At 39.7% G+C, this 19,316-nt stretch overlaps 2 protein-coding genes across 2 annotated transcripts; one reads left to right on the forward strand and one right to left on the reverse strand.

Moving 5' to 3' along the window:
- Nucleotides 1-342: 342 nt before the first annotated feature.
- Nucleotides 343-8,788, reverse strand: lg5h6orf89 (linkage group 5 C6orf89 homolog). Its single transcript, XM_004547406.5, has 8 exons — nt 8,604-8,788; nt 6,367-6,633; nt 5,918-6,083; nt 4,927-5,075; nt 4,294-4,445; nt 3,699-3,834; nt 3,297-3,420; nt 343-3,011 (listed from the first exon to the last, which is right to left on the reverse strand). The coding sequence occupies exons 2-8, from the start codon at nt 6,553-6,555 to the stop codon at nt 2,929-2,931; spliced, it is 999 nt and encodes a 332-aa protein (XP_004547463.1). The 5' UTR covers nt 6,556-6,633; nt 8,604-8,788; the 3' UTR covers nt 343-2,928.
- A 974-nt stretch (nt 8,789-9,762) lies between these two features.
- nfs1 (NFS1 cysteine desulfurase) lies at nt 9,763-19,194 on the forward strand. The gene is made up of 13 exons (XM_014413210.3): nt 9,763-10,108; nt 11,045-11,115; nt 12,534-12,650; nt 13,244-13,327; nt 14,041-14,193; nt 14,417-14,510; nt 14,678-14,812; nt 15,222-15,379; nt 15,465-15,570; nt 15,906-15,987; nt 16,428-16,511; nt 16,752-16,841; nt 16,972-19,194. Exons 1-13 carry the CDS (start codon nt 10,003-10,005, stop codon nt 17,033-17,035), a joined length of 1,344 nt encoding a protein of 447 aa, XP_014268696.3. The 5' UTR covers nt 9,763-10,002; the 3' UTR covers nt 17,036-19,194.
- Nucleotides 19,195-19,316: the final 122 nt, after the last annotated feature.

Consider the following 19,316-nt stretch of genomic DNA (forward strand, 5'->3'; position numbering starts at 1 on the left):
AATCAGAAGACTGTTGGTTCAGATGGATAGGATTCAAAATAGAGGCTGAACTGATCCGGTGTAGTACAACAATGAGGATTATATTTAACTGTGAATCATCCAAGCTACTCTAGTGTAGTTCAAAAATGACTTTTGGAGATGACAATGAGCATACCAGATCACCTGTAGTTATTCTATTTTGTCTGCCACCCTTTCTTCTGGATAAGCAGAAGAAAACGGGTGGATGGGCTTTTGTCTGCAGGACTTTTGTTTTGTTTAATTTTCTTCACAATTCCTACAATTCCCCATAAAGTTCAGACTCAACTTTTTAACTTTTAAACAAAGTGTCCACACAGATGGAAGCATATAATACACGATAAGTTTTAATTTCCTCATAAAAGTGTTACATCTCTATGCAAAGCAAACATTTCAAAAGATGCAGCCCCTGACTTAGCTTCAGCTGCTTTGCTGGAAATGTAAAACTCTTAAACAAGCTGAGGGAGTTCATCTTTAAAATGCAGAAACTTTGGCAAACTTACTTGACATTATTCAGACTTTTAAACCCTGATAAGCACAAAATATATCCTCCGCTCTTGCTCTGTCTGTGCTAATGATCCCATGTAATAATCAAAAATATAATATTACAACACTTTATTATTAAAATTAATGGTTCAATTTCTATACAGCCATAACAATAAATAGCGACAATGAAATTAGAGAAGCAGCTTTTGTCTGTGTTATCAATAAAATGTCTCCCGTCTGCTGCTGTGTGGTGCCTTAGTGTTGCAAACTGGATGTTAAAGGGCCAGCTCACCCATATATTCTCTCACAGGTCTAAAACTTGTGTTGAGGCAGAGATGGCTCATAATCTAATAATCAGGTTAAAAACACTTTTGTAAAATGCTAAAATGTGACCAAAAAAAGAAAGTTTAAAAACTTTTTCAAGAGAGTTTGAAAAGAACGAGAATCGCAGTGTTATGTTTACATTTGGCAAAAACATGAGCCAAAACAATTCATTTAAATTAAGCCTTTCCCAATTTTCCTTGTTTTCCACCATATTTATTGTTAAAATGAAGGATGCTCACATTAAAAGTGGCCAATTTTCAAATAAGGATGCCTATATATATATCCACATGTCATTTTCATTTCTTCTACTCTAAGATCTCTATGAGGTCAGTAAGAAGGGGTAGGGCTGTGCGATATGACCAAAATCTCATATCCCGATATAAGAATTCTATCGTCCGATAACGATATAAATCACAAAAATGTAACATTTTCTGTAAATTCTGAATCTCGGGCAGCTCGACTTGCGGGAAGTGTTTCCAGGCGGGCGTTGCGTACCTGGACTCGAGTGTTTTAACTGATGCATGAAACTATACTTTTTTTAGACATTTATTTTTTAGCACCTGACGGCTCGTTTTTGCTTCTCATCCGTAAATACTCTAGATCTTTCACGTGATTCAGTTTATTTTGAAAAGTCTCAACAGGATCTTGAGCTTTATTGTGAAAGGTTTATGTGGAAATAACGACAACGCATAAAAACAAGCGCTTGTCTGTCTGTAGTGTGGTTATATTAAATATAAGAGAAAGAGAGAACTTTAAGAAATTAATATAACCACTACAGTGACCATAATGAAAAAATATTGCCGTAAACAGTTTATTTTGCGACACCACGAAACAAACAATAGCGTAAAATGCAACGATAGACGTTTTTTATAACATCATCATCCGATATATATCATTATATCGAACAGCCCTAAGATGGGGTAACTCTAATATCCTCTTACTGATACTAGAACATAATGGGTCCACTTTGAAAAAAATTACCCAAAATACAGAAAAACTAAAACGCAGTTCAAATGACAGACTGTTTTAGGTACTACGATATGTAACTGAGAATATCATAGTTTTAAAATTTGGGGTGAACTGTCCCTTTAACATAATCAAAAGAACCAAATAAAGGGCAGAAGCGTCACAACAGATGGCAATTAGTTTCTGGGTTTGCTCCTGCACTGAGCAGCTCGATGAGTTTTTCCTCTCAGCACCATCTGAGTTTGTTAGCGGCTGGAAGTTCTGATCATAGTCCGGCTCTTTTACCACATCCACATGAATCCAAATGACGCCAAAGTTCCTTTAAAGTTCCCAGAAAGTGCAAAAAAGCAGGTGTTAGAGGGAGAAGAAGAACGGGAGCTGTGGGGCATCCCCTGCGTTGCTACTGGTTCTACTTTGATTACTCCCAGTTTCATTTTAGATCAATCAGCTATTACAGATTAAAAAGCCACAAAGTTTAAGTGAATCCAGCCTGGGGTCGGCTGCACACGGCCAATATACAAAGCACTAATTTTGTATCTCATTGTTCTTCCGTTGTACATGGTGCTTGGGTTGTCTCTGGCTGACCAATCAGCTGTGAATCAATATCTGAAACCACAAGTCTCTTAAGAGGACTCCATTTAAAAGTCATTTTTCATAAATTTGACCCTCATCACTGGGAAGAGTCACACATGAAGACATTTTTCTGGCTTTGACACAAAATATAACTTTGTTTTCTCCAACCAACAAGGACAACAGCAGATATTTTAAAATCACTGAACAAGTCGGAGGTGTTGGCGGTGATTCAGAGACCTGGGACCGGGCACACTAAAGAGAAACAAAGATTTCTTTTGTTTGTTCTTTTTTTATCTAGATATCTGTGTGGAGCTATGGCACGAGATTACGTTCAGCTGGTAAACTAAATGAGTCACTTTTCAGTCCTCAAACCTCCATGTGTGCAGTTGTTCCAGCTCTCTGAGGATGATGTAAGGAAAGAAGGGGTACCAGGAAAAAGTAATAATAATAAAAGGTTGGGACTTTGTAAGGCATCAGTGGGCGGAGCTGGAGCAAGGCAGATGATCTCCATGTCACGCCTCAGTCCTGAACTCCGCCCTTCTTCTCTTGGCGCCTCCTGAAGTTTTAAAATGTCGACCCGCCACAGATGATGTTCTGGCCTCGACCCGGAAAGAGCTCCATCTGCCAGTACCGGGGGTCAGCGTACACTGTGCAGGTCAAAGGTCAGAGGGGACAACAAATCATCAATAGGTGCTCAGTGTGGCTTCAGCAGCTACACAAAACATTAACTGCTTTGATTTTAATTTGTCAGATTAAACATTAATTTATTAATGTTTAATTTGACAAATTAAACATTAATGAATTAATAAACTATATAAAGTCCTAACAACAAAAACTATATTTTAACTTTAAAAAAAAAAATAAAAAAAAATAATTATCTGTATTTCATCTGCTGTCCATGTGTAAAAATGTGCAGGTGCAGCAGGTGTTACCCATGTCTCCCGGCGTCAGCCACAGGTTGAAGGAGCTGCAGTGTTTCTGGCAGCGCTGAACGGGCAGAACTCGAACAGTTGGCAGCCCCTCGCCCACCACCAGCCAGCCCAACACCCTGACACCCTGAAACCCAAACGGCAGCTTACAACAAAGAAAGCTGAAAGGTGTGTTTTTGTAGTTAAATATTATCGAGGACAAAACGTCACTGAGGCGCTACAATCACAACTGCACAACCTCACACTTCAGCTGCTTTAACTTAATACTACTACTACTACTAATAATCCATTTTTTTCTTTATTTTTACCGTTTTTACTGTTTACTCTCTGCATCCATAACGATAATTAGCGTGGTGTTTCCTCCGCGATTGGAATATGAACAAATATGAACACAGTTGGACTCACCTTGCTCTGAGAGTTTGTGCTGTGGGTGACCAGGCAGCGCTGCAGGATGGTCCCGGCGCTGTCCAGCAGAGGGCAGAGCTCAGCCTTCGGGAAGAGCCACCTCAGCACCTTCTCCCTGGTCCCAGAGCTGAACCGCCTACAGGGACAGAAGTAATATGCACAACTACAACCACACAGACTGTATCCAGATATAATTAATGGTCACAGTGATGTCAGCTATTGGTTTTTAACGTCCAGTTTTAGGGTCATAGGGTCAGCGATCTGACAATTACAAGGCTGGCTCGCTCTAAAACCTACTCTAGCATAGGGTGGACTTAACTTCCTCTTTTGAATGTAATTGAGACCACAATTTACGAAGGTCAAAGATCACAGGGGTAGTACAAAGATTTGTCTAAAAGTGTAGTAAGTATACTTTTTACAGGTAGATGTGTTGCACCCAGCATTTTATTTATTACACAGTATGCGTCCGCATGTAGATGTTTTAGTGGCACAACAATCTGATTCTGACCTCTTCAAGTATTAAATTAGTAAGTATTTTCCAGTGGTTTGGGTTAGTACTGAGCAAATGGAGCACTACTTTAAAAATGCTAAGTACCAGAGCAACGTGAAGTTGGCAGGTCCCTGAGGGAGGCCGAGATTGTGGTTGTGCAGACCGTCCTCCTCCTCCAGCAGAATGGACATGGAGCCCGAATGAGCCAGGTAGAGCTCCTCGAGCTGCTGCCGCTGGACGCTGAGGGACTCCCCGCCCTAGAGAGAGCAGCATGGACAAATGGAAATAAAGATGAACAAACTGTTTTGTTTTGTTTTTTTATTCAAACTGAATACTGTTTACAGGGCATGTGATTTTACAGGTCTGCTGTTGACTTTTTCCTAGTGTGACAAGTGTCTTACACACATTCTTTATCTCTTGAGATCTGTGTGAGCGGCTCCCACAATATGCATGCGTCATTTGTTCAGCACAGTAGATGCAGTTATCATGATGATCTTAAGTTTTTGAAGTGTTTGTAGTAATAAATAAATAAATTCTTTGGAAAGGAAAATGCTCACGTGCACATTTCAGAAAGACAGAGGCTACGCTAATAACAGAGTCCAAATTAAACAAGTCAAATCCTTTAAATGGCACCACTGGCACACACGGTGGTGTTTACAGACATTTTAAACAGGTTCTCTATCAGGAATATGACACAAGGCTCTTTAGATGGCCACCGTGACAGCGTTGACCTCTGACCTTCAGCAGGACAAGCTGAGGACCTCGTCGCAGAGTGACAGTCCCTCTGAGGCTCTCAGGGACTTCCAACACTGAGGAAATCTCCGCACAGCCTGAACAGTTGACTAGATTTTGCCTGAGAGCGCCAGCGCTCCACCACTCATGGAAACCTGCAGCACACAAATAAACACTTAAGAAATGCATATTTACAGGCTGGTCTGAAACAAACAAACAAACAAGCTTTGGGCTCTAAGGATAGCTTCATTCTTGACAGAGCTGTCAGTGCTGTGCTACTGGAAAGTGAATTTCCCAGAGGAACCCACCCGAGGGATTAATAAAGTTTCATCTAATCTAACTGCATGGGTTGATTTAATTTCTCCTAAATAAGTCACCTGTTTGGATTTCTTTTAAAGACCTATAGTCTGACGGATGTCATCTCCACTAACTCGAGTCATTGAAGTGGTTCATGTTTATGGTGCCTTTAGGGACATTTTTACTGGAATTAGTTTACTGCCCTAAAATTCTAGTATGTTTTATTTTACTTTGTTTGTTACAGTGATTAGCAGATAGCACTGTCTGTGCACTGCCCCGTAAAGTTTATGCATACAGCTTACAGGTAGGCACTCAAGTCAAAGATGTTATAATGATGAAACAGTTTTATTAAGTGTCCCTGCAAGTAACAGCATGCATAAACACAGGTCTGCCCCTAAGCAGAGATGCAAAAAAAAAAAAAAAAAAAAGTGTTTCTCCTTTTTGGTTTCAGTTTTTTCTCAAATGGAGAACAAGTTTACGGAACAGTCATGTTTGCTGCTGCACACAAACGTCAAATTTAATTTAAACTGAAACGTCAAATATCTTCTGGATTGGCATATCCCAACTACAGCTCTCTGCTGAGGTGCTGAAATGAATCGTGCAATCCTAGGGTAATAAGGACTTTCTCGTTAGTAGGAAACGTTGGATTTTGTTTGTGTACGCATGTTTGCGACAGAACAAAAACTGAAACAACTCACACCTTGCAGGTTGTACTTCTTGGCGATGGGTAGGGAGAGCAGGCGGACATGGCTGAGAGGGGACGACCAGTTATAGCAGCCCAGATTGACCAGTCCCAGCTGGGGAGCATTCTGGGGGTAGGTGAAGGCCAGCACCACCACCAGCAAGAAGCCAACAGCCACCACAAACTGAAGAGACAACACAAAGACTTTGCAACTCAGACAAATGTCTCCTTTATCAGGACAGCACATGAATAACCGTCTGTGAAGCGTAAACCTATTTTAGAGCAACAAAAAGAGCTGAGTCTTCTACAAAGTAAACTTATTGGATTTTCACACTTTAAATCTATCTTAAAACAGTCTTTCAAACTAATTACCAACACTACTGAACTAAAATTAAAACTAAGCCTCTCTAGTGTCAAAGGTCTTCAGTATTAATCTGTTTCAGCAATGTAGTAATTTATATGTGGACCTTGATGGTGGCTCTCAGGATGGGAAACTGTGGGGGCTCTCTTCTGGGCTCGTTGGTCTCCAGGACCTGCTTGATGAACCTCTCGATCTCCCTCTCCGACATTCCGTAGCGGTAACCCGACTGACGGAGGATGTCGATACTCTCGGACAGTTTATCATAAATACACGGCTCGCTCATCGTTGTCCCCATGATGCCGGCAGTGGCGACAGCTTCTTAGTCAAACGTGTCGAATTTCGGTTGCTAAAAGCTCTTGGAGCATGGCGTCACCTGTGAAATAAACCAAGGGTCAGCTGACATGTCACAGCTTTCAGCACTAGCAAGTTACCATCACTGAAGGTGCAGATGATGTGGAAATACTTCTATGTTTAATCTGAATGTGGCTGAAGGTTGCCCACTTGGCCACTCACACAAACATGTTTGTTCTTCCAGACACTGTCACAAATCTTTCAAATGAATTTCTGGCTTTCATAACTAAAACATATTTTACAATATCATCCTTACTATCATCTTGATTTGTGAGATTAATACGCTGGATTTATTATCGTCATGCACAGTTGCAAAAATTATTTGACTTATTAGATCAGCTCTGCATGACTCTCAAAAGGTCCAGTACAAGTCGCAACTTGTACTCTACAAAAACTACTATAGAGCATCATTTATTAATAAACTTAAAGAAAATGGGGGTGCACCTTCTTTGACATAAAAATGCATACACTCTGACCAAGCCACAGCTTTTATTGATTTTTAAGAAGCTCGGTTGAGATCATCTGTGTGCCATATTCTCTTGTGTCAGTTCTACATGGACTTTGGCACCAGTTACAGATAACTTTGCAAAACAGCCCTGTTTTGATAACATGAGGTTGGTGGCAACATTTACATTTGCAGCACTTCAAAAATGCCCGTTAAGAATGTTGCATGTATAATTTTTGAACTTCTTTTTCCTTACAGCAAGAATTAAAAACCCCACAGTGACAAGTACTTCTTTTACCATTCATTTCAAATGAAGGGTATATGATCTCTAAAGTCCTGTTCACAGACTTTCGAGATTTCGAACATTTAAATAGGTTCTCTTCACTATTTACTTGTGTATTTGTTTGTTTATTGCTATCTGATCATAATGAAACAAGTGGTTCTTTCCAAAAGAAAGGGTGCAGGCCAAAGCAATGGCTTGCATACGATGCACCCCACATACATAAAACAAGGTTTAACCATCCAGAAAGTAACATTACAACAGAAAATATTACCAGATAGCCACAGTGTCAAAGCTGGAATCTGAGACTTGCACTTGTGGATCAGGACAATAATTAGAAACATGCAACCAAAACGTCCAAAAAAACAAAACAAAAAACATTAAAAAGGTTTTGAAGTATCCTAGGCAAAGTCCAGGCTTAAGATGTTTTGGTTTGACCTTAAAAAGGCTTTTTGTGCTTGAAAACCCAGAATTAAAACAATTTTGTCAATAAGGGTGGGCCACGGTGATGTGAAACACTCATTGCCAGTCATCACAAATGACTGCAAAGACAGCAGCTCTTGCTGCCAAGAGTGGCAAAAACAATCAGCTTTAGGGCAATTACTTTTTACAAAGGGTCAGGCGGGTTTGTGTAGCTTTTTCAGTTTATAAGTTAAACCATCATTTAAAAACTGTATGTTTTATTGAGTTGGGTTTCATTTGTTTAATATTAAAATTTAAAAACAAAGTAAAACACATCAAAAAGGGAAAAAAAGTGGACCCACACAGACTGTCCAGTGTAGGTAAACTGATAAATATTTCTCACTTATTTATGTTCCATAATAATATCTATACGAAAATAAAACGACAAGCTACTATTACATATTACAGTGCAAATTCAGTTTCAGTGCGAACGTAATATCAGACTGAGACTCGGGAGTTAAATCCCCACAGTGTTTAGTTCTGCTTTTCACTCGTCGTTGTAAATAACAAGTAAGAGTTGACGCTCATGTTGGTGTCTAACGTTCAGGAAACTAGTTTTCTCTCCTTTTTATCTTTAATAACTACGATCAGTGCAGCTGCTACGGCCAGAAAACGCATGTAAATGTTAAATATAACACTACCTAATTTATTCGTTAATTTGACTAAAGCATAAACCCATCATATTATTTGATATTAATAAAAACAAAACCCCAAAACGTTTTTACCGTCCTGCCAGCAGCAGCATACTGACAGGTTAGCTCGTCTCTGCGAGCTTTCACATTACGAGCAGAAACCTCAAACTCACCTCAAAGCGAGATCCACCACTCAAAAAGTTTAATTTTCCATCCCCGGTGTTTTTAAAAATAAATTAATAAATAGGGTTTTTAAAAGTGACCTAGCTATGTAGCTAATGAGCTACATTCGCCTTCTCTTCCGCTTCTACCTTTTCTTCTTCTTTATTGGGCGAACGTCAAAAAAGCGCCACCAGCTGGTATGGAGTTTGGGTCTGGATTTAAATATTGCATTATCCATCAATTCTCTTCGGGGTCGCTGGAGTCTATCCCAGCTGTCTTAGGGCAATTTTGGAATCGCCAATTAACCCGCCCCCAACGTATTCGGACTGTAGGAAGAAGCCTGAGAGAACCAACGCAAACGGGGGAGAAGATGTAAAAACTCCTGATGGTGGAAGTGAACTCAGGACCTTCTATGCTGTGAGGAAACAGTGCGAACCACTTAACTCCAGAAATATACGCAAATAGTTATACAGTACAACACTTTCACCCAAAAATTTTACTGAAGCAAAAATATATTATTTAAAAGTAGTGTATTCATAAGATAATGAAACATACTGAAACCACTTTGCACAAACTCGTTGCTTTGTAGCCAACCAAAAAGCAGAAGCGGTACCAAAACACAGAAAATTAACGAATAAGAGTGGTGAACGTTCACAGGAACTCCCGCCTCCTATTTCCGTTTCTTGTGCAACCATGAAACGGCATCGACATCGAGCTGCGTCAAGCTATCAAAGTAACCGAGTGAAGACGCTGCAAAGAGGAGGAAGTTAAAATAATGGGATTTTATTTAATGTATTGCACAATTTGTTTTGGCTGCAGAAGTCCCAGATTTTTGTGATAAAGAACATATTCCATTATCTTACTTAAATTAATTAACAGAAACCTGAAGTTTTTACCCTGTAAAGTCTAAGACATCATTACTGGTGACCCTAGTCCTATGATATTTTTTTACATTGTTACTTTATTTATCTGTTGCTTTTTCTCTCCCCTTGACAATCAGAGGACAAAAACCGCTATCAGTCCGACTGATAAAAATCCAAATATATGTGCATTTTATATACTTTTTTAGAAAATAATCCACTTTATATGAAGCAATGCTTATCATTGCGATGGTTGTGAAAAGCTTTTAATTTGAACGTCTCACACGGAAGTGTTCGGTGTTACGTATTTATCTTGACATTTGTGTTTATACCTGGACGTAACAGACAGGCGGCAACATCACCGAACTTCACTCAAATTTAACCTTTTGTTTAAGTAGTGATATTTTGTTATTTCTATTTTCTTGCGTAGGAACCAGTGGGTTAAGCTGGTCTGTGCCAAGTTTTCTGTTTTGCTGGTGTTCAGCACGAACAGCGTGCTGTTTTTGACGGAGGTCAGCGGCTTTCCAGTTGAAGCCAGTCCACTGACAAGATGCTTGCCTCGGGTAGGACCGTGTCCTCCCGGCTGCTGAGGCCAACCGCGTGGCTTCCTCTCCGGCTGAGCTCCGAGCGGACGGCCGCTAGCTTCCCGCAGAAAGGTAACAATTGCCCGGAGCAAAATGGGTAGCTTATTCCCCCAAGACCAACTAGCACGAAGCTAATCCCAAAGTGACGCAGTTTAGTGAGGCAGGAAACTTCACAGCATCTGTAAACTGTCAGGTTAACTGACGACTTTAAAATCCATGTGAGGTCAGGAAAACCTAAAAAATACTAAATTAAAACACTAATAAACGGAAAGTTCACGAGCACTAGCTGACTGGCACAAGACGAAGCAATCTTGTTAAATAACTGTTTTAAAAAGATTTTATGTTCTGATATTCTCTGTGTCACTCTCCATTTTTTATAATGTTAAAATCATGCACATTACTCTTGACTTCATTGCCAGATTGACAACATTTTTAGGGCCTGAGCACTGAGAGTGCGAAGGCCCTAATGTATCTGCTCTGTTTCTTATTATTAGGGCCCGAGTACTGAGAGTGCGAAGGCTCCATTGTATCTGCTCTGTTTCTTCTTATTATTATTTTCATTGAAATGAATTGCCTTTTTGAGTGCTTTAACATGCTCAAAAACTCGTGAAATTTTGCACACATGTCAGGTTTGGTGAAAAATTTCGTATTTTAACTTCCTAGGACCTGGCGTCCACATATGTGGACATCACATTTTGGGTTATTTAGACCAAAATACTCAATTTTGCTCTACAAGGGCCTGATATCCACTTACGAGGACATTATACTGCTACTGTTCTATCGAAATTTTAAACGAATATCCTCATATGTGGCTCTTATTTTTCATAAAAACAAAAATAAGGTTAAAAAAAATCTGGTAATTCTTTGTTTTTACATTCATCGGGCCCCAATATGCCCGATGAATGTAATAATGTAACAATTTAAATGCCATTTTTTTACATTAATAAATTTAATGTGGTCTTAAGAATGGCTTTAAATGTCTTAAATATACTGTAATTTATGCTGCAGAGTTGATCAAGAAACATGAACAGGATGAGCCTCGCCCCCTCTACATGGACTTCCAGGCAACCACTCCCATGGTAACTGTTACTAAGCACTTTGTCACTTTTACAGGCTTTTACAGCTGATGTCAGAGAGAGTTGGACATAAAGCTGGTTGTACTTAGAGTTTCATATTAGGGCTGCTCAATTAATCGAATTTTAATCACGATTACGATCTGGGCTTTCAACGATCATTAAAAATGACTGAGCCGATTATTAGCCCCTCCCTCATTTATTCGCGACACCTTAAAGGCCAGTCCGTGAAAATATTGTCGGGCATAAACCGGTCCGTGGCGCAAAAAAGGTTGGAGACCGCTGATTAAGAGGACCCGAGGGAAGCTCGGAAAGCTAAGCAGAAGTTATTTGGAGAGGAGAGAGTGACTGCTGTTGGTTGAAAAGAGAGGTTAAAAAAAAAAAACCTTCAGTGGTGTTGCACACTATTTTATATTATTTTTTAAAGTCATTGAAGCCGGTCAGAGCAGCACACTCCGTTTTGTGTAACTATTTTTAAATCCCTGTAGAACCTGAACCGTGTAAGCTAGCGCAATAATTTTTTTGCATATGAAACCGGAGGAGTTGTACTTACATCTTATGCCATCAGCTTGTCCTCGGTCACGGTTTCCTTCCACATAAAGCTTTGCAAAAACTGCATAGAAAGCGCTTGCAGGAACAAAAACATAATATTCCAGAAACACGCTTTGCCGATCCGATCAGCTGTTCGTAACACTTCCCACAGTGAATCAGACTCAGCACACATGTCGGCCATTTCCTCCCCGAAACCGGAAGTGACGTCATTTTCGCGGAAATGTAGTTTTTTACTTGTAGGCCTTAAAAGCCTATACTGGTCATGTTTGACTTTTCTGAATAGTTTCTGGGATGCTTAGAACTCGAATTGCACTGCTGGAAATCGTTTATTTTGATGCACCTTCTGTTTTCTTTGCAAATTTGCATCATAGGATTGTTTTTTTCGTTTTTCCTGCAGTGTATATAAAAATTGGTGTATCTCCAAAATAAAACTATGAAGACACTCAAAATAAATTTCCTGTTGTTGTAAACTATTTTTTGCAACTTTTTTGTATTTAAAGTTTTGAGGGATAAACCTCTTAAATTTCTCCAAGTAGAAATATATGTAAAAAAACAAAACCGATTTTCAATTTTTTTTGTAGTTTATTGCAACTTTTTTGCAATTTATGTAGTTACTATGGACATAATGCATACATATTATTAAAATATGGGCTATAACAGTTGTATAGCAACTTGAAATGCTCCCACAAATGGCACTACAACATGTAAAAAAAATAATATAAGCTCTGGCGGACTTGGTTCTATGGTAGGTCTTAAAGGGTTAAATAAATATCGTCAAATAATCGAGATCTCAATTTCAGTGAAAATAATCGTGATTATCATTTTTGCCATAATCGAGCAGCCCTATTTCATATGTTTGTGTGTGTCTTTAGGATCCCCGGGTGCTGGATGCCATGTTGCCCTACCAGGTGAATTACTACGGTAACCCTCACTCCAGAACGCATGCCTACGGCTGGGAGAGTGAATCCGCTATGGAGACCGCTAGGAAGGTAGAGAGCTGCTCCATCTTTAGAAAAGTGGGCTGTGCTTATTTACACTTTCTTTGCAGGTAGTAAAAGGACAGTAACATCTAGTCCTTTTACTGAAAAAATCTGGTCCATGTATCACTTTGGCTTGCTCAGTTGTAGCTGTGGTATGCAAAGAGATGCAGGCCTCATACAAGCTAGTGAGCACACCAAAGTCGAGCACTGATGCTGAATGTTTGAATTCAGCATCAGCGCTCCGACATTAATATTTGTAACCTACAACATGTGCATGTTTCACCGAGAGTCACTGACTGATGTTGCTATATGTCTATGGCTACGTTCACACTGCAGGTCTTAATGCTCAATTACGATTTTTTGATCAAATCTGATTTTTTTGTCTGGTTGTTCACACTTTGTCCTCAAAGTTTATGTGTTAAAAGCAGGAAAAATGGCCACGCATAAGAATTTGAGCAAATTTCTCAATGGCCAAATTGTGATGGCCACTAGGGCGGAGTTAGAGCATCACTAGAACACATGTTCAAAATTAGAAACACAAATTAGAAACATGTGAATCTGTTTGGTGTTTTTTTTTTTTCCCTTTCTTTCTCTCTGAGCAGCAGGTGGCTGATCTGATTGGAGCCGATCCCAGAGAGATCGTTTTCACCAGCGGAGCCACAGAGTCCAACAACATGGCTATCAAGGTCCTACTCTCTTGACCTTAATCACTTTATCTCACACAAACACACACAGGTTTTGTTTTGGTGAAAACTGATCAAAAATATAAAATGCAGACAACAGATTAAAACTACAACTCTTACAAAATAAGAACACTGTAAAAAACCAAGTGATAAACTACATGAGAAATAAAAAACACACAAAACAGTAAGAGCAAATTCAGAATGTGAACTGATTAATAAAACTCCTTAAAACAAAACTGTCATTAACAAAACTCTTTGTATTGTTAATGATTTGGATGCTTCTTCTGAATCAAACTATACAATATTGAAATGCAAAAACTTGTGATAAAAATGGAATTTGTCAGCCACGTTGAGAACATTTAATTAAAAGAAATTTTCTGTGCACACGAGGCAAATAAGTCAGCTGACAGGAAGAAGTAGCATCTGTTTTCACTGTTTCACTGAAACAAACTACTTCACTTCAGTCCACTTGGATTGCCTTACCAAAGACACCATGTGTAGCAAAGAACAAGTAATAACAGCGAGAATAGAGGAAGCAAATTAAAGTCACGCTGCTGTCGATTCTGATTTACTGGAATTATAAATGAGGTCATTGAATTAATGCTAAAAAGAAACGAGCAGTAGCCACAAACTGGATTCACAACTCCAGAAAGTGCTAGAATCAGAGAAAATCTTAAAACTTTCTTCCCTTTAACCCAGTGTGTTCTCTCCTGTAGGGTGTAGCCCGGTTCTACAAGGCCAAAAAACGTCATGTGATCACCACTCAGACCGAGCATAAGTGCGTCTTAGACTCGTGTCGGATTCTGGAGTCCGAAGGGTTCGATGTTACTTACCTGCCGGTCCAGAACAACGGCCTGCTGGACCTAGAGGTAAACATACAGAGACAAAAAGAGAGATCACGCAGACAACAACCAGAATATTGTCTGTGTGAACATATTAAAAACTGGAAGCTATATTTACAATACCTCTGGGCAGTGAAGCCTGTATTTATTATTTTTACCTCCATTTGTAGCGTTACAGAATTCACGAATTATTGTGTCCCGTGTCTGCTCCTTACAGTGAGTCTTACTACATGTTTGTTTGTGTGTTCAGTTGTTGGAGGCCTCCATCCGTACTGACACCTCTTTGGTGTCGGTGATGACCGTGAACAACGAGATCGGAGTCAAGCAGCCCATCAAGGAGATTGGTAAGCATAGCAAATCAAACACACATGAAATGCTCACAATCACGCACTCATATCCGCATCTAAATAGTTTTGTCAGTTTTACTGAATAAATCAGACTATTCGCTTTATGCGGAGCCCAACCGAGAGCTCTGATCAGATTAATGAGCTTGAACTCTTTCTATCTACAGGTCAGATTTGTCGCTCAAAAGGAGTCTTCTTCCACACTGATGCTGCTCAGGCCGTTGGGAAGATTCCCATCAGCATCTCTGACTGGAAGATCGATCTGATGTCCATCAGTGGTCACAAGATTTACGGACCCAAAGGTCAGCTTTAGTAGCAGTACCAGTAGGTGGCATAACTCTAAACCGATCGATAGGCAGGTGAGATAGTTTGTGGAGCTCATTTGTCAGTGCCCATTTCCATTTTTTATATAAATTGTATAAAACTAGAAATGGCTAAATTTTCCCCACAGAAATACGTGTTTTGGTTTTAAAAATTAAACAAAATACACGCAGGTGAAATATGAAGCAGGAAAGATGGCAAAAAAGTATGTATGTATATAGTATGTAGGTTGTTTATATGAAGATTTTTTTTTCTTTTTTATTTAAATCAGCGGAGTTTCCCTGTTAATTTTTTCTATCAGCTGTCAAAGTCGGAGTTTGATTATCTTTGAAAAGATGCACGTAAAATGGTGTAAAAGCAAAAATACTTACTACATGTGTGTGTGTCCAGGTGTGGGTGCGTTGTACGTGCGTCGCAGGCCAAGGGTGCGTTTGGAGCCAATACAGAACGGTGGCGGGCAGGAGAGGGGGCTGCGCTCTGGCACTGTCCCCACCCCACTGGCTGTTGGACTGGGAGCTGCCTGTAGCATCGCCCAGGAGGAGATGGAGGTAAAATAACCAAAGTCAAACATCCAAAAAACCTTCCCAGACGATGCTACATTTCAGGGGGATTAGTGCATGTTTGTTTGTTTAGTATGATCATCAGCGGGTGTCCATGCTGGCTAATCGTCTGGTCCAGAAGGTCATGTCTGAGATTCCTGATGTCATCATGAATGGAGATCCAGAACAGCGTTACCCTGGTAAACACATTTATGTTTGTTTAGCAGTCTTTATGAGGACATTTATTAGCGTAAGACATTTCTTAACTCTAGCCTATACCTAATTCTAAACTGAACCTCGAAACCAACTCTTAAACTGTAAAGTGTTAAAGTGCTCCTTGTAACTAAACTGGTTTTATAATACGCTAATAAATTCCATGTAGAAATGAAACTCAGTGCTGCTGCTGCAGGTTAGAATTTAAACCAAAATTGATTTACAAGTCAGTGAAGATTTTTGAAGTTAATGTTTTTGAAGTGTTTTTGTTGGAAGTTGGACTAACACCTTTGATTGTGTTTGTGTGTCTGGGTGTTTTCAGGCTGTATCAACCTTTCTTTTGCCTACGTGGAGGGCGAGAGTCTGCTGATGGCACTGAAGGATGTTGCTCTGTCATCAGGGAGGTCAGATACAAACTTTTTTTCACGCACATATGTCCAACTTTTGAGTGTAACTTTACCCACTGCATCAAAAAGTTAGAAAATCGGCATGGTTTTGAGAGGATGGAAGTGTTGACCAATTTGTGTACTATTTATGAATCAAGTGTCCTGGCACCTGTGTGGTCAGGGTAGCATTCTTACATTAGCTTCTCTTTGTTGGCTACTTTTTAAATCTGGAATTGAAATTAAATCATTCTCCTATCACACAAAGTCCTGAATGCCTTTTGCCTAAATGACTTTTCGTTCCCTATCTTCTGCTCAAGTTCACAGAAACACTTTTAACATAAATGTCAGTTTCAACACCAGCATTGAGAGTACAGTTACATGCTTAATGTACAGTTCAAAAGCCTCATATGATTGTGCATGAAGTCTCTAAAGATGAATATTTGTGTCTGTGTGTGCAGTGCATGTACTTCAGCGTCTTTGGAGCCATCATACGTCCTCAGAGCTATTGGAGCAGATGAAGATCTGGCTCACTCTTCCATCAGGTAACAATACCTCCTGTAACCTGGATTATGATAAAAACTGCAACTCCCCAGAAGTTTAATAATGATTTTCCTTGAGCTTCCTAACTCTTTTCTTCACATTGATCAGACTTAGCAATCAAAGTGATTAAATCCACAGAAAACTAAGCTGTTTATAAACTTGGATAACCAGGGAATGGTTACCAACAGCCTTTCATGTTCTCTAGTTTCAGGTTTAAATGTCTGTGTTTGTGTCTGTGGCAGGTTTGGTATTGGCAGGTTCACCACTGAAGAAGAGGTTGACTACACAGCAGAGAAATGCATCGAGCAGGTCCACAGACTCAGAGAGATGAGGTAAAGTCAGCTCTCAGACACTATCGCGCAGATGCTGATTTTACTTTACATTCATAAAATTGATACAAAATTTTGAATGGTAACCTTGTTTTCTCTAACCTGCCTCTTTGCCTCTCTTTCTGTCTGTCAGTCCTCTGTGGGAGATGAGTCAGGAAGGCATCGACCTGAAGAGCATCAACTGGACGCAGCATTAAGCTTCTTCCACTTCTTGCCCACTTCGACATGATAGTTCCCAAAAGACTGAAGAAACAGACCAGCTTTTTCTTCCTGTAAACAAACACGCACAAACTCCCTGTCGTCTGGCTGTAGCTGTAGCTCAGTGTCTCTCTAGAAGCTCCTCCAGTTGCTCTCTCAGGAGATGTTGCTCAGACAGTTGACCAACGCACATCAATCTCTTCTTTTTCTTCTGTTGCCCAGAAGGTTGCTTCTTTATCTCAGATGAAATGTTTACAGAGGCTGTGACACGCTCTGAAATCTAACATGACATTCATGAGAAGTACATCCTCTTTGGTTGTTTCAAACTAAATATGGTATTGATTGTGCAACATGTCCATCAGTGGCCGATTTGGGGCTTTGATCAACAGACTGCCCACAAACAAAAAATTTAGACAGACATCCAGGACCATGTTTTCACAGCAGGGCTACTCAAAAAAAAGCAGTTATTCAGAATACAACAGTAAAGGATAAACCAGTCGGCACATGTCGTATTTTTTAATAAAGGTTAGGGGAAAACAAATTTGTGGGCACACACACAAACCAAAACAATTGGTTGTAAAGTAAAAAAGGAAAAAAAAAAACACTCTATGACTAAGAAGAAAACCTTTTATACTCATGTCTCTGTCATTATTATTTTTTTCTAAAAACATTGCAGCACTGTAATCAACTATGCATCCATCGCACAATTTGATATGCATCAGTGTCTGTGACCAAGATTTGTCTAAAACTGGTCTTGCACAGTATGACAGACATGCAGTAAATGGCACAGAGGCGCTTTTAATCTGACTCTTTAGGTGATTTGACTTCACCTAATCTAACATCTTGATGCCTGGTGTCATGAAGCTGGTTAACAGACAGCTTAGTTTACACTTGTTTCACTAATGCACTCATGAGCGTGTCTGTGGGAAATGGAAGTTACACACAGTACCGTCCAAATCATGAAGTGTCAATGTGGCAGGCAGGTTGAAATGCAACATTGTTTTGTTATGACACTGCAATTAGTAGAAGCTTTGTAGGCCCACACATTGTAGCTGTGTACTGTCATCTGTCAAATATATCTCAGTAATGTAGTGTAAAAGACTTCAAACTGGAGTGAAACTGAATATTGAAAACCTGAGAAGTCTTTTAAGCAGTCAGTATGCCGGGGCTAATGGCAAGTGTGTTTCCATAGCCCTTTCATTCTTTGACTTCCAGTAATCACCCTCTCTGCAGAGCCAAAGAGCTCCACAGAAAGACCTGATCAGACATTCACACAACTAGAACAAAATAATTTATAATTTACTGAGTCAAGCAGTAGTTCAAACATCCATTGGTGTTATATCCAGCGATCCAATTGATGACAAGTTTTGATATTATCTTGAGAATGAACCTGCTGTGGAGAAGCACGAATGTACATGTGACCAACACAGTTACTGTTTACTCTTGCTAAATGTGACCGAGCTTTGTGATACCATCACACTCGCATTAAACCCAAAGATAGCCACATAAATTAGAAAAAAATAAAACACGGGCAACAATCTAAGTGATAAAAGAATCGGAACAAAGCTGTGTTGCTTCAGCAAAGCTGGAAAGAGCAACTGAAGGCAGCAGGATGTGATGATTCGCCCAGTATTTATTTGAGTCAGACCTTTCCACTAGATTCACAGGTTTATCTCTCCAGCTCTGTTCATAGGTTATAAACTGCCCTCTCTGTCTCATGCTCTTGTCTTATCATCCCACATCAGCGTTTATTATTCATTCAGTGGTAGCATGTTGGCCTATGATCAGCAGTTCTCAGTGAAATATCCAACGAGACAGTGTTAGCAGCAGCGGTTTCATTGTTCTGTTAGTCAGTAACCACTCTACAAGTCTGCAGCCCTGATTTTTAAAGTCAGACTTCTGTCACACGTGTCCGTGGCTTATGACAGGAAATACAAGATGATTGTGAAAATCTAAACAAAAATAAAACAATTGGTTAAAAAATGTGGGTCTCTAAGACTACACTCTCTGGGGGGGGGATTCTTGTATTGTGTTCTTGGATGTATCTGGAGCCTCTTTTTGATATATTTGCTCGTCTCCTGCATCTACTGTCTTCGACTGTTACATGTCATTGCACATTAGTATCCAATAAAATTGTTTCTTCTGGTTATGCCATCAACTTTTGATGTATTTAATTTGTGTTTATTGTTTTTTCAACTCAGATTCTCAAAACAGTTTTGATGATGTCTGAATGCGTTTTTCACATTGCTCCACGGGTCGCAGAGAGTTCAACCTGAGGTA

Source organism: Maylandia zebra, linkage group LG5 (assembly GCF_041146795.1).
Source record: "Maylandia zebra isolate NMK-2024a linkage group LG5, Mzebra_GT3a, whole genome shotgun sequence".
Lineage (NCBI taxonomy): Eukaryota > Metazoa > Chordata > Actinopteri > Cichliformes > Cichlidae > Maylandia > Maylandia zebra.

Excerpts from the sequence above, each read along its gene's own strand:
- nfs1 (XM_014413210.3), top strand. The coding sequence starts at position 10,003 with ATGCTTGCCTCGGGTAGGACCGTGTCCTCCCGGCTGCTGAGGCCAACC. Across the intron at positions 10,109-11,044 it reads CGCTAGCTTCCCGCAGAAAG|AGTTGATCAAGAAACATGAA; the intron begins GTAACAATTGCC and ends TTTATGCTGCAG. Across the intron at positions 16,512-16,751 it reads CTGGCTCACTCTTCCATCAG|GTTTGGTATTGGCAGGTTCA; the intron begins GTAACAATACCT and ends TGTCTGTGGCAG.
- lg5h6orf89 (XM_004547406.5), bottom strand. The coding sequence starts at position 6,555 with ATGGGGACAACGATGAGCGAGCCGTGTATTTATGATAAACTGTCCGAG. Across the intron at positions 6,084-6,366 it reads TCCTGAGAGCCACCATCAAG|TTTGTGGTGGCTGTTGGCTT; the intron begins GTCCACATATAA and ends TTGTCTCTTCAG. Across the intron at positions 3,421-3,698 it reads GCACAAACTCTCAGAGCAAG|GGTGTCAGGGTGTTGGGCTG; the intron begins GTGAGTCCAACT and ends TTTGGGTTTCAG.